At 32.1% G+C, this 15,332-nt stretch overlaps 1 protein-coding gene across 6 annotated transcripts in view; it reads left to right on the top strand.

Moving 5' to 3' along the window:
• Positions 1 to 340: 340 nt before the first annotated feature.
• The window catches only part of LOC130902889 (long-chain-fatty-acid--CoA ligase 4), a 41,624-nt gene continuing 26,632 nt past the window's right edge, over positions 341 to 15,332 (top strand). For 2 of the 6 annotated variants that reach the window (XM_057815192.1, XM_057815175.1), the window contains exon 1: positions 341 to 578. Coding sequence is in view for 4 of the 6 variants with exons in the window: in XM_057815171.1 (XP_057671154.1) it covers positions 14,778 to 14,800 (23 nt within the window). In the remaining 2 variants the exon portion in view is untranslated. Of the gene's footprint in view, positions 579 to 6,967; positions 7,061 to 14,768; positions 14,801 to 15,332 lie in introns of those variants that run through there. The other 4 variants (XM_057815171.1, XM_057815182.1, XM_057815187.1 and 1 more) reach the window with 4 other exon arrangements.

Raw genomic sequence — 15,332 nt, 5'->3', positions numbered from 1 at the left:
ATACATTTTTATTTTATGATAATAAAAATATTAAAAACAATGTTTTTCCGTTTTTATATTTTGAAACATTTTTTAAAGCTGGGCGGATTAAAAACATTTAGGCGGCAACTTTCACAACAGACTCAAAATTTAAAATTTACGCGGCAACGTTGTTGGAATGTTAATGAACAATTATCCTTTTTAGTAATCGCTCTCCTTAATTGATATGTAAAACAGAATGGGATATCTTAATAAGTAATAATTATGAATATTGAAAATATAAAGGAGAGGAAAAGAGTTAAATATCAAAATAAAAATATCGATTTGATTCCATAGTGCATGGTGACGTATAACATCACGCCACTCTCCCTCCTAAATACGTTTTGTTCTTATTGGCCATGAGATTGAGAGACATTCTGACCAAAAATACGGGTACGACAAACGGCATATTCTATTTTTTACTAAGGACGGTAATTCAAGTAGTGTCAGTTTCTTATATGGGTTTAAATTGATAGACTGTGTGTGTTCAAAAATTTTTTCATAAATATTCACTATCAGTTTTTAGTGTTTTCCTTTCAATAAGCTGCGAATTATCTTGGGTAAGTAAAACACTTTATGTAACTAGATTGATATTATGTATTTCAAAATAAGTGATCATTTATATCGTTTAAAGTTGTTGAATTGTTTTCATACGTATTTGTTTGTAATGCTTTTCAGTTTCAATTGATACTCGTTATTAATCAGGTTTGACAAACCGATTGAGATAGGTTATGTTTTATGTTTCTCCGGTTTAGATGTCAACGAAATCGTGGCGTGTTAAATTAATTTTATCCATTAATATTACATTAAAAATTATTGTTGATAAAAACTAATTTGTAATAAAATTAGAATATGCTTTACCTGTTAGAAATTTTAATTCTGTAATCATTTGCTAAGAAGGGTATATTAATGTCTTCTGGGAAAATACAATGAATAGGCACAAACGACAGAAGAATGCATCACACAATAATTTTAATATTTTATATAAACATGTAGATGCTCGTAAGAAAATGTATTTATAGGAAACATTTGGTCTTTCCAGTCTTAGTTTTATTTAAACACGTCAATGAAACAAATATTTACGAGCTTCAGCGAATCTTTACCTATTTCATATTTAAATAAAAGTAAAGAGTATATCATCTTCAATGATCTAAATAATTGGAAAAAATATATTTTTCTTTTAAAATTATTTAAATTAAAGCTTGCAGTCAAATTAAATTAACATTAAACAAAAATTTCTTGGTGGCAATTTTTTGGTTTATACAGTAAATTAAGGATAATTATAAATTACTGGTTAACCAATACAAATTCCCTGTATGGCTCCTTTTAGTCATACAAATGTGGAAAGCTCCTGACATCGACCATCAGTGTTCCATCATCTAAAGGACATTGCTGACTTCCAGATTTTTTCCTATGTTCTTGATATTAGTTTTATATAATAAAACACCACGGCGGAAATCGGCGCAATAACCAAAGAACAAGGATGTAAACAAAACAATACCACCAATATAGACTGACCTGACTTTTATGTGCTCATAACCTCACAAAATTAAAGAATTACTCTATGAAGTTGAAAGTTGGCGAAATTTTAGTTTAATTTTAATTTGAATTTACTGTTAATTTTCTGCAAGAACTACAAGTACCATTTCAGTGTCCTTCAATTAGTAATTTAATTTATTAATTTAATTTTGTCATGGTTAAGCTTAATTAACAGCAAAGATCAATGTCACTATTTTAGATTTTGGAATACTTGAGGTATGATAATGGAATTTACCTTAATTAAAAGTTTTAACTATCCATTTAACATGTTTTTAACATAATTTAGATATTATAAAAAAAGAATTATGCCTTTTGGAATAGGTACATTTTACATATCACATATTTACTCAGCTCCAAGGTGACTTGAATTTGTTATCCTTATAAATTTATTACATCAGTTTGCAATTGGATATCTCTGAACAGATTTAAATTCATAAGATTTTTGATTTCAGCTAATAGCACTATCAATCCCATTAATACAATTTCCAGAAAATAACGCAATAAGCGATTATATCTAATCCCATTTTCATATCTATATAATGTTTTTAATTTTATTCCTGCTGTATTTCAAATGCTCTTTCAGGTATAGTTCTTCCTATATCAATTGCAGATTATAAAAACACTTGCCGACAATTTTATTTACCATAGGCGTAGATACCTCATTTTATAAATTTATTATTTTTATAAATACTTTAAAAAATATGTATATCTTATGCGAGAAAGTATTCGTTAAAAGAGAATCGAATTATCATTAATTGGACGGCATTATACGCCGTTATTTAGACAGATGCAGTCTAAAGAAAGTCATATTTATATTTATTTCAAGAAATTTATGAATTAGATTAATCTCACCAAGACACGCCAATGCATATCGCAGACTTTCTGGCAGGAATATTTCGAAAAAATAATGTACCGACAGTGTCGGCCAATAGAAATGCATTTATGTTTACGATTTGATGTTTTATTGGTGAACAGTGGGGATGATGAGTCCACATGGACTGATGTTTACCGAATTTTATGCGGGGAGTAAACATTATTTTTCATTTCCAAATTTGGTATGAGTTCCGACATAGGATTAAATAAGAATTTTGTGATATAGAATAAAGTTAAATTGATTAAATGGTTGTTTTTTCAAGAAATTGAAATAATATATTGAAATGCAATCAAATTCGCGATGATAAACATTTATAATAATCTAAAACAATCATGATGCTGCCACAATACTAATTCTGAAATAAATTATGGAATTAATATGATCAGACCCTTATACATCCCCTTGTTCTAAATTTGACTGTCGACATGAAAGGAAATTTCTCATTTAAAATTATCATTATTATTATATTTTAGTCGTTCCAACAGTTCGAAGTCCAAAGGTTGTGCTGTTACAGTTTATGTCTTAATGAGGTTTAAATTGTGACATGTAGACCAGTGTGGGTCGATTCATTCACATTGATGCGTCATTTTTTGAAATAGGCAATTCCTTTATAGGAGCACGTGCAAGTGAGGAAAATTAATGACGTTTCTGCAAAGTGATTTCGGTAAAATACCAGAATAAATTCAGAGATTGAAGAAATATCAAACAGGGTATAAATTCATCCCAAAATTTCGTTTTAAAAAATATTGTATATTGACTTTGCAATGAACAAGATCAAATAAAACAAAACATTATTAACAAATTAAAACTATCAACTATATAAAACTTAGATAGAACATGAAAATTAAATTGAAATTTATGTTTCCACGTTACTTTTGAATATATTTAATAGGAGAAATATCCAAGTGGTCTAGATGGTTAGTGCTTAATTGAATTTCAAACTTTTTTTTTGTTCAAAAGCTCTGGTATATATAGTTGATAGATTGAGATTAATCTATTAAAAAATCTATTCGGAACCAATAAGACCAGTGCACCTAGATTTTGAAGTAAGTTTCCATCAAGCCCAATTATTTGAGTAAATCTTGGATATAATTAATTTATGTTCAAATACACCTTGTAACTCGTTGGTGTATCACTATTGAGGATTTTTCACATATAATTACAACACAAACGGCATCACGCGACTAAAACGTCAACACCAATATTCATATGAGTCAATTCAAAATTCCAGTAGAAATAATCCTTATGGCTAATATTCAAAACTTTTAAAAACTGGTAATTAAAAGATATTCAACTTTTTCAATTCTTTATATTTTATTTATATAGTTAACACCAATATATTTAGCAATATTCTTTTGATAAAAATATGGATATATTCGATTTTCTCTATCTTTTGTTTTAATTTTCAATGAAACTACTACGTTTGATTTCTATTGATAGAAGAAAATAGTTTGTAAAAAATTAGTGCTCGAAAAATCGTAGATTGAGTCACGTGATTGAAGACTTCCACCGATTCTATTATAGGTTTGTTCTTGGTAGCTGCACTGACAAAACTAGTTCGGGAAATGTACACAAAGCGTACTTTGTAGCAGAACCAGCGCTTGTGTTGCTGTTCTTACTAGCAGTGTAAGAGTACTAGTTCATCCAGTTCACTGTACAGCTGGCACTGGGTCTAAAGTCAGTTCAGCCAGTGCCGTGCAATAAGTGTAATCTGGAAACGGTGGCACTACATCTTCGTCATCAGACGAATGTAAAATATCAAAAAGTACTAAATCGTTTTCCATTATTGTTAATACTACAAGGCTTGAATCACATCAAATAATCTCAAATTCAACAATCAACAAATGCTCCATTGATCTCTGCACCATATGAACTGGCCTGCACAGGTCCAGTGCAGCTACCAAGAACAAACCTTTTACAACAACAAACGTAGATGATTCTTAACAATGAAATAAAAAGTATTTCATTTCAAATATTCACTTGAAAGGGTCTGATGTGCTTGCATCTCTGAAGATCACATTAAAAACTACCAACAAAAAATAATCTGAAACTTGGCAAATGAAATGTTAAATTATCATCCTGTGTCTATAATTTATTTTAAAACGCTCACTCCTTAGAATATTTCTGCATAAAAATTCCAGAATTTTCGTTATGTTTCGGCTATTAGTTCAGATGGTTCATGAATTAATTTGTTGAATAAGAAAGACACTTTGGATATATTTCGAGACCTTGGTGTTGAATGTGGAAAACATTCCGATATCTAACCTCGATTTGTCTCCATCCTACCATAGCTCTTCTCTTAGTCCCTCTCCTGCATTTCCTTAACTATGACCTCTTTCTAGCTTCTTCTTGATCTTCCTCTTCTCTTTTTCCCTTGTGGTATCCACCTGCTTAGGTATTCTGTTCTCTGATATTATTTGTTCAGGACCATACCAGATTGGTTCTTTGAATTTGAATTCATCATTTAATGTGTGCCTGACTCGCTTGCTATCTCTCTTCCTCTGTCATTTCTCATCCTGTTCCTCCTGGATTTGCACACTGCTCTTTTCCAGCCCATTTCGGTCGTTAATAATTTTTTCCGTCGATTGTATTTTCTTCTACATTTCGCTGCCATGTCGCACCTCCGCTCAACGGAGCCATGTCGTAACTCAACAAACTATCGATTAATAAGCGTTTGGAATTGATTCTAACTTCATTTTTCACTTCTCGGAAGATAACTCCTAAACTTAGAAAGTTACCGCAATAGTAACTGACATGACATAACTTAAGATAAGATTTTTCAATTTTCTAGCAATAATTGTGCAATTTTTCTAATTTTTGGATTTAAAGGCTACTGTTGGGGCAGGGGTACGATGTCACTAAAATTGGATGAGCAATATGAGCAGACAGAAAAAACAATATGCGGAAAATTAAGTGCCATATTATAAAATTTTCCACTGTGCAAGTTTTTGAGAAATTGGCTGTTCTGTCTTTAGAAAATGACTTTTTCCGAGGTTTCTCGGCAGATCACTGTCATTGACGAAGTTATGAAGATGGGTGGACTCGATAGGTCTTCAATTCAAAGAAATGAATGTTTTGGAGTTGATATGAAAAAGTAGGATATAAAGCGAATTTTCCCTGCAAAAGAAGTTGTATTTTTATGAGTGCGTTGAGAAAAATTAATCCATTCTGGAGCACTTAATTATACAGGCACTAACGAGGCCACTCGTCCAAGAATCATTGAACAACGGAGCATTTGATTATGGAAGCATTTTACTTCAATTATCTATTGATTATGCATATTTAACTCGCATTGCTTTGTTAACTTTTTAATAAAGTGAGCAGAACACCCAATTTCTCAAAAACTTGCACAGTGGAAGTTTTCGTAACATGGCACTTAATTTTCCGCATATTGTTTTTTCTGTCTGCTCATATTGCTCTGCTAACTTTAGTGGCATGGACATGAGATATGTTAAAAAACTTATTATTCCATACATAAATAATAATATGTAAAATCAGACGAAGTTGTAGCTTTTTCTTGATTTTTTTTTTATTAAAGAGAAATGTATTCCCTACGGTACTGATTTCTTCAATATTATGTTTTCCTTACCTAACTACATAGAAATAATTTGGTAATATTAATATTTGAGAAACTATTTGAAATTCAACTTATAGAGGCGGCCGAATGATAATATGATGGCTCCTATCCAAAATCTGCTTCTGTAAATTGAATAAATTAGTGTGGAATATTACAACTGATTGTTGCTTTGACAAGATGATTTATTTATTGTTTTAATCTTATTGTTACGGAGAAGCCGTAAAGCCGATCTTGTCCAGCTATAATGGAGTTCTAAAATTCGGCGAATGGACGGCAAGTTTGATATACCGCGGAATTACTTTGATGTTTGTTTTTATATATTTTTTTATCATGGCGGACGATTTGTTTGCATTGTTTCTTTTGAAATAATTTCTAGGAAGGTCTTATTTTCTAAAATTTATTTTTGTACATATAAATGAGTTTGTTAGCGCTGTGTTAGTTAATTTATAATAAATAGTCATAGCGAACGGAACGAAATAGAAAAGTAACCGAAGAATTTGAATTAATTATATGTTAGTTAGGTGTTTATAAACTCACTTCACGAATAGAAAGAGTGTAAATAAATAAGATAAAACATTACATTATTTTGATGTTACCAAAAATTTTATTAAGTATCTAATCGCTGTTTTTGTAACTAATGATTTTGAAAAGTTGGTGTTTGTATAATTTTTAATTTGATAATCTTTGAATTTAGTGAAAGTTGCCATGTTTTCCGTAACATGGGAAGATTTGAATTTACGTCGAACCCAATTTTATCATGTTCAAGGTATTACAATTGCAATCAAATAAAAAAATCGCCTGTTCAACTGAGATTATTAAACAAATAAAGATACTTATGTATCTCCTTGGCGACCACATTGACCTTGATCTTTTTTTTTTATTTGGTTTCATTATTTACCTTAAATTTTTTTGTCTCTTCTATCAAAACTCAAGTTCTTTAAATTAAAGATAAGATTCTGGCAGTACGATGTAAGTATAGTAGATAGAATCCAAAAAATATCATTTAGTACTTCGCGAGTGTATATTGCCGGTACATTTAGAATGGGTTATAGGTGAGAGAAACTTGCTTTTAATTTAGTATTGTACTTAAGTATATTTGAGTACTATTCTAGTATAAAATAAAATAAAAATGTTTATAACAATTTAATTAATGTTAGGCGGAAACTGTTATGTTTATTAATACTTGTAAAATGCTTCCCAATTATAAGAAATTAAGATTTAGGAAAGTCGACAAGAAAATTTATTGCTGGAACATATAGCCGTATAGCATATTACCTTAGAATGAACCTCTCTAAATATAAAAATGGTCAGAAAAAAAATGTGTAATACGTAAGGTCTTTCTGATATATAAAAAAAAACCAGCAGTAATCATCATGACTGGATCAATCAATCGATAGTAGGATAGTGGGCGGCCAAGGACCAAATGCCTTCTGATAGGCCCGTCGTACCCCTCTTGAAATTACTAAAGGACCATGTCCTTTAATTAAACCTTTTGACATCACTAGGCAAACTGTAAGGTTGTCCCAAGTGTTTGAACCGCGCCCGTATGAGTGCTGGATACTCATAGATGACGTGGTCTGAATACCAGCGGCACTTCGGGTCGTCTGTGATGCTCACTGTTACCAGCCGAATTTGTAAGACAGACAGAAGGTCTATCTATGTGTGCCTTAGTTCGTCTGATGCCAGGTGCCTTTATTAATCTTCGTAGAGCCTGCATTGGCACGTTAGTGGATTTGTCGATTCCAATCTGGTGATCGAGTCCGCTTCATTGGTACCCGAGCGACCATGTACCCTTGGATCTTGCTTCTAGGGCTTCATTACCCTCCAGCACAAGCCTAGAGTACACCCTCTGAGCCGTTGTGGCTTGTATGGCAATTCTGCTGTCTTCTTCTTCCATCACAGCGAATACCCCGGTTGGAAGATTGTAGTTTCCTCACGCAACAAACTTTCTCTTATTTTTGGAGTGTCCTCTGCAGAAGCCTGCTTCGGCGAAATCGTCCATCCTGGAGCCAAATAAGATCACCAGATGGTGACCCCGTACGTGAGAAGGGGTTTGACCAGTGGAGGATCTTAGGTGAAATTCCCCATGTGCAACGGAAGGTTCTCCTGCATGCCCAAGAAGCGCAGACTGTCATGTCTCTTTTTCTTGGCGTCTAAAGTCGCAATCCATTTGCTGGTTTTCGATATCGATGTTTATTCTATAAAACCACCATGTCCTTCGCAAATTCAAAATTGTTACTACCTCTCTATGAATAGATAAAAACTTCCATTATAAGTAATTATCAACGTAGAAAATATTAATTACTCATAAAATTGATAAGAATTTAAAATTACACTGTGAAATCATAAATCTTTCGACGAGTGAAACCGCACTCGTGACGATCGTAGACAACAAACTTAATTATCAGAATTGAAGTTGATATAAGTGAGACGTGACAATCATAATAGGTTCAAAGTAGCAGTACAAAATTCGATGGAACATAAAACGAAAACCAAACTCCAAAGGTGATATAGAGATAAGAAATATATCATTACAAAGGATTTGATTAAACATTATTTCACTAAATAATGGATCTTATTTAACGTCCAAATAAAAAATAAATAAAATTGTAGAAATGTCAAAAGATTGGAAAAAAGATTAGAGAAACCCCATTAAACGATAATGTTAAAAGTTTCTCGTTATAATTGCTTTATAATCAAATCGACCCAAAATTTATTATGAAGTTATTCTGAATGAACTTGACAATTTATGTTATCACCAGCATCGCCTCCAGGGTGGTATGGTGAATTCCTAGTTTGATATTAACGATCGGACTTTGGTTTAAAAATTCTATTTTGTTGATACCTATTGTTATTATAGCCAGTTGTCACTGGAGGGCAGATCTGGATTATACGGTGGATGAGGAAGCAATTCGTTCAATTTAACCATCGTTGCCATTGACTTGTGAATCGGTGCGTTGCTTTGGTGAAACAGTGGTTTTTTCTTCGACATATAAGGCTGTTTTTCCTTGATTTTTGCTTTCGAATGATCCAATGTTACTTTTGCTTAGACAATGAAGATTTGCGATTAGTGTACGTGTTTCAACCGGTAGTTTCTTAGTTTTGCCCATTTCAAACTTTAAAAAGTCTGAATTTGCGAGAACGAAAACAATTCGTATACGAACTGCACAAAAAAAGGTCTTGGTCCCAGAAGTACAAATCACTACAATCGTAAACATGGAAGAAATCATTCACAGTTAAAGAATAATAAACTAATCAAGTTTTAACTTGTCGCACTTACCGACTAAAAGAAACATGCGCTGGTATAAAGTAAAAAAATAACGGACACAATTATTTTTAGTTTCTAAGACACCGTTTCGACCTTTGTTTGACAATATGAAAGAGAAATTTGTTAATGTGTATTATTTTTAAATTTATTGAATGGATTTTGGGGTAGGCAAAAAGTTTTGATTGGTAGTGTATATCAAATGCTATGAAACACAAAGGTTATGTAGTTTTTTGACTTACTATCCCAGATCAAATTTGCGGTATGATACACAAATTTTAACTTTTAGTATCAAAGAAAACTGGAATACTTCAGATTAAATATAAATATTGAAGTCAACGTCTACAAAAATGTTTGCTACACACAAGATGGCGAACAAGAATACTCAGCTTTATAGTGGTACTTGTAGTTCTGAAACAACCGAACATACTGAGTTAGTGTAGTATCGATAAATATGTCAAAGCTCATCGATCGCTCTAATTTCTTACTAATTGTAGCAGTTGCATTATCAATTGCTGCTAATGCGAGTATATCGATACCTTGGAACACAAATTTGCTATGCCCATTTGATAAAAACATGCACGTAACTACCCATTTAGGTTTAAAGGAAGAGATCGCCCTTGTGAATTTACACTAAATCGGCACTAAATCCGTTATAAGATGATTTCTGAAAATGTATCAACTATGTGAGAATTAAAGACTAAAGTGTTGCACACGCGCTGAGCGATCTTCCGGGTCGTGTGTTCACTTCCATTTAGTACAATGTCCCATCACATGCGTCCATGAAACACCCGGTTACTTCCGCGATCGGTCCGGACGCTCATGAAAATTTGATCTGCCGAAGTGAGTCCTAGAGATGGGCAAACATACGAACTTTTGAATAATTATTATCATTAAGGCAAAACGAAAAACCATCAGCAACATCTAAGGTTTTCCAATATTATATAAAATATTTAACAAAAATTGAAAGAAAACTTTTTAAAAATTACGTATTTTGAATTTTCCACGAAAAAGCCTTTTAATTTAAGAATGGTTTGGTTAGGATAGGTTAAGTTAGGTTCGTATTCAATTTACTTGGATTTTTTCCGGATCCGGGCAGAACCAGGATCGATCACCCTGTCTGGACTGAGGGTACGCCCGGACCGTGTGTCTCGAACCGAAAATCTGGAGATTATTTCAAGTTAAATAATATAAAACTTTTCTTGATTTTTGGTTATAAATATACATATTTTTTATAATAATGTTAATAAAATATAATTAGTCGTTTAATTGCATTATTAATTGTTTTGTTATCATTAAAACCATTTTACTGTGATAAGGTAAAACGCGCCACAATCTCATGTTCAACAGTAACACATTCAATTAATTTTAAAACCGATAAGTTTGTTTTCATTTTCATGATATCAACCATAACAATTGAATCTATGAATAAATACGGAATATTCTCAATAATAAAAAACTATGTAGTAGATTCGATATTATAAACTTTTTGTTTAGAAACTCGTTACCTAGAAACTAGTTTATCAAGGTTAAATAATCTTACAACAAGGACGGTTTGACGGTAGAGTGACTTTTGAATAAAAAAGTTACTATAAAATTTTTGAAACCATGCAAAATAATTTCACACAAAATACCTGCTTGTCTCTGCTATCACCTCTTAATTTGTTTGAAATCGCTTTGTATCTAGTTCTTTTTATAAGTTTTGGTACAGAAAGTAATCAGAAGAAGCCAAATCAGGTGAATATAAATAATTTGAAATAATCAATCAAACTCTTCTTTCTTGGGACCCGGTTTCAGTGTAGTCTACTCAAGTTACATTTATGGTGATGTATAATGAAAATTCATTGGGATTATGTCTGAAAATATCTAAACATTCGTTTGAATTTTCGATATGAGCGAGCTTTTTATTAGCATTAAGTCATGGCGACACCCACGATACTTAACATAAAGTTCAATTCGTGTTTTTACAAATTATAAACGTATCGATTCTTGTTTTTCTAGAAAACAACGTGTGTTTTTTAGTTATGTCAAAATTAGAGATCATTCTAAGAAACATCCGGATCTCGTAAAATCAACATAAAAGGAATAACATATTAAATGGACAATATTTGTTGTAAAATAACAATAAATAAACCTTGTGTGACAGTGGTACAAAAATATATATCAAAATAAGTGTAAAGGATCAAAGTATTTGTGAACATTATCATAAAAACCGCAATCAACAATATTTTGAGTGACGTTGCGGATCAGAGAGTTCCATAAAATCCGATTTGACTTTCCGTTTGCTGTTACAAAATTCAACCATTCATAATTGCCGTTAGACGTCGGTGTTTGCTGATCAGTTTGCCGTTTGTGACTTTAAACATAAACGAATTTTATTTTTTTGCGTCGGTCGTTCGTAGCAATATATAAGACCCAATCACACCCGTTTGCGTTAATCACTTTTGTCCCAATAAAAAAAATCTTCATTATTTTCCATAATATCGTCCATACAAACTGGACTACAAATAGAAACACAAAAATATCAGGAAAACAAAAAGCAGTACATACGTCATAAAGAATAACAAAAATTTTAGTTCAACGGCAGAGATCTTAAGTTTATAACTAGGGTATAGAATTTGCTATGAACGTCACTCGCGAACTGCTACGGAGAACCGAAAGTCAAGTTTATGAATCGGCTTTAAATGATTGTCCCGAACGTTCAGCATCGTCCGTGTTTATATGACCATGTTTAAAAGCAGATAATCACTTACAAATCACTCCATTGACTGCGGCTTTTTGCATTGTATTCCCTCTGTTAAGGTGAAATATTCTCTTCCTGCTACTGCTTGTTTCGTGTCGTTTTTCGTTTTGTCAAATTCGTCGACATGGCCTTAAACGTTAGTCCTTGGTCTAGTAGTAATTCCAGGTATTTGGCGTTCCAAATCTTCAAGTTATCTTCGTCGTTACTAATGGTAGCGATAGCAGTGCGTACTCAAAGATAGCAGCCATGGACTTGGGAATATTCACCATGTAGATGTGGATGGAAATTCGTCTTAGTATGTGTCTGGTCCTGTTGAGCTTAATCTGAAATATATTAGCCCGGATATTCCGACTCCTATATTTAATATTAAGCCTTTTTGATATACAAGGCCTAACATCCAAGAAGATAGATTTAGAAGATTGGTTCCTGTTAATCTTTACGTGGCGTATTCTACCATCTGCTGAATTTGGTATTCGGCACTTAGTTGTTTCTAAAACTGTTGTACTAGCGGAGTCCTACGCTGACATAGTCACAACAGTGTGTATATTTGTTGCTAAAGTTTTATAAATCTGAAGTACCTTATAGGAAAAAATTCATGATAACAATCGAGTCTTCACATTGTTTTATTTAGGATCCTATTTATATATGCATAAATTTCAAATCAATTGTTAGGAAATTTAAAATTAATTATAATAAATTTTAATAATATAATTCCTTTGTTTTCAAATTTATTTCCTATTAATGTAAATAATATAATGAAATGTTTAAATAAACTCAATTATAAAATATTGGATTACAATTATGGTGGCAATGAACCTCACGTGCATTCAGCAATCAACGCATGGTCGTAAAAGCATTAATTGTTGGACTTGTCCCGCGTGTTCGGTTATTCTTTAATTTCAAGTTCGATATACTTTATTTTGGCACGACCGATATTTAAATGGTAAACAAAAGCGTAAAGTCAAGCACTCACACCACATTTAAAAACGTGGAAGCGGTGTTGTCGGCTTTAACGTTGAATCCCGAAAAATTCGATTAAACCGGTCAATGTGCCGAATCACTTCGGGAATTTTAAAAAACGCTGATTCATATATTTCTTTTGTTCAGACCAGTAAAGCTGAATTTAAATCCTCTCTACGACATGCCCCTGCTACGCCTATAGCTGCTGCTGTCTGCAAATAAAAAAAACTAGAATTAAAATTTTACAAAAAAATTCTTGCCACCCGAGAGCTTTAAACTTGGGACTACTAAGTGCCAAGCGGACACATTTTCCACTGCAACTTTGACCAATGATTTGAATATATTGGTTAAAAGTACAAATATCTATCTACCATAATTTGAAATAGAATTTTTAATTATTACTTAACTAGCTTTTACCCGCGGCCTCATTCGCATCGAATCCATTAAATAAGTATCAGAAATCATTACAATAGAAAAGAACGAACTCTGTAGCTATATTAGAACCTGAGATATAGATCTTTGAATGTAGAAAAATTGCCAAAAACCTACAAAAATCCATAACTCCACATTGAATGTCCGAGCCTAGCTCCTCTCCAACTCAACCGATTTAAGTGTTCAAAAACTCAAAAGAAAGAAGGTGTTTCAGCGAGTGTTCTTAAACCAAAACGTATTCTGTAGCTATATTAGAACCTGAGATATAGATCTTTGAATGTAGAAAAATTGCTAAAAACCTACAAAAATCCATAACTCCACATTGAATGTCCGCGCCTAGCTCCGCTCCAACTCAACCGATTTAAGTGTTTAAAAAGCTCAAAAGAAAGTAGGTGTTTCAGCGAGTGTTCTTAAACGAAGTCTCTATCTTGAATAGAACCTAAGATATTGAGGATAGAACGTGTGTATGTGAAAAACTCCCATAAGTAATGTACAGGGGGAAATCGCATTTGAGTATAACTTGAGAATGGTGAAAATTAGATGAAATCCGATGGTTGATGGCTGATCTGTGCATCAATACCTTTCCTTGAAAAAAAAATTAAGCAAATCGGTTGGGTAGAACGCCTGAACGGACTCTGAATGGAAATCATCAATTTTTTTAATTATTACTTAACTCTTTTTATCCACTGAAAAACCCTCTAATTAGAAAAATCTATGTTAGTTTAAGGAAAAAATAAAATAAAATTCTAAAAATAGCTCCTTTTCAAGTTTTTTTAACATAATACATAATAACGCTAAAATTGAATTTATTCCAAACACATGGACAGCATGTATCGATTATTAGACACAGTCGAAGACATTCTTTTAATAAGATGATAATTAATTAATAATAATTAATGAATAATATTAACGCGAGTTGGCGTCACTAGGGGTACGTTAGGGTACGTTAAAAAATTCAATCTTCCTCTTCACGACAACAAATATTAGATGGCAATCCTGCCAGTTTTTCTTACTTAAATTTTTCAACATTTTTAACACGCTTTTATAAGTTTAATATGTATTTTTGGGGGGTAATGGAGAAAGTAAAGTTAAGAATTACGGAAAAATAATTCCGGTAATGGAAAAATAATTCCGGTAATGGAAAAATAATTCGGACAGTCACCGGACTGGGAATCAAACTAAGATCTATTGCTTACAAAATGCAAAGTTAGTTTACTTATTGTAAGAAGCGTGTTTTTTAGTTTTTCTAAACTGTATTTTGTAAGTTTAAGGTTAAAAAACGTTTTATGTGCACAACTGAATTCACTAAATAAATTTGAATAGTTTATGTAAATGTGTTAAACCGATATTTCATTTTCAGTCGATAACTATGATACCTGGGGCGGATAATACGTGAGTAAATTATCTCACTGCACGTTTGCATGATGATCAAAGTACGAGTATCCTTTCTTCTAAGCTTGTACTTCTGCACTTTGCTAGAAATATATGCCAGAACATTCAGGAGTACCATAATATTTTTTCTCTAATTTTTAATAGGAGTATTATATCTCAAGTATGCTTTGTTGTATTTATTTCTTTCAGTTTTTATACTATATAATTAAAATTGCAATTGTGATATCATGAATTGAGTTGTAGAAGTATAAAAACATTTGCATGAAAATAAACTGTTCGCAAACTTTGATGAATACTAAGATTATACTTGAAAAAGTACAAATATAATGATGCTTATCTCTAATCATACTCAAGAGACGTGTCTGCATACTTTAAGAAAGGTCGTCAAAGTAGCCTTGGATCGATTGGTCACCAAAGACTGAGATTTTCGAAGTTTTTTAACGTATAAAAGGGCAAATAATTGTAGATACATTGAATAAAAAATGATCTTTGGTATATTTTATCTGAAATATCTTCACAATTGAACTGAATT

Source organism: Diorhabda carinulata, chromosome 2 (genome assembly GCF_026250575.1).
Source record: "Diorhabda carinulata isolate Delta chromosome 2, icDioCari1.1, whole genome shotgun sequence".
Taxonomy (NCBI): Eukaryota; Metazoa; Arthropoda; class Insecta; order Coleoptera; family Chrysomelidae; genus Diorhabda; species Diorhabda carinulata.
This window is presented reverse-complemented; position numbering and strand designations above follow the sequence as displayed.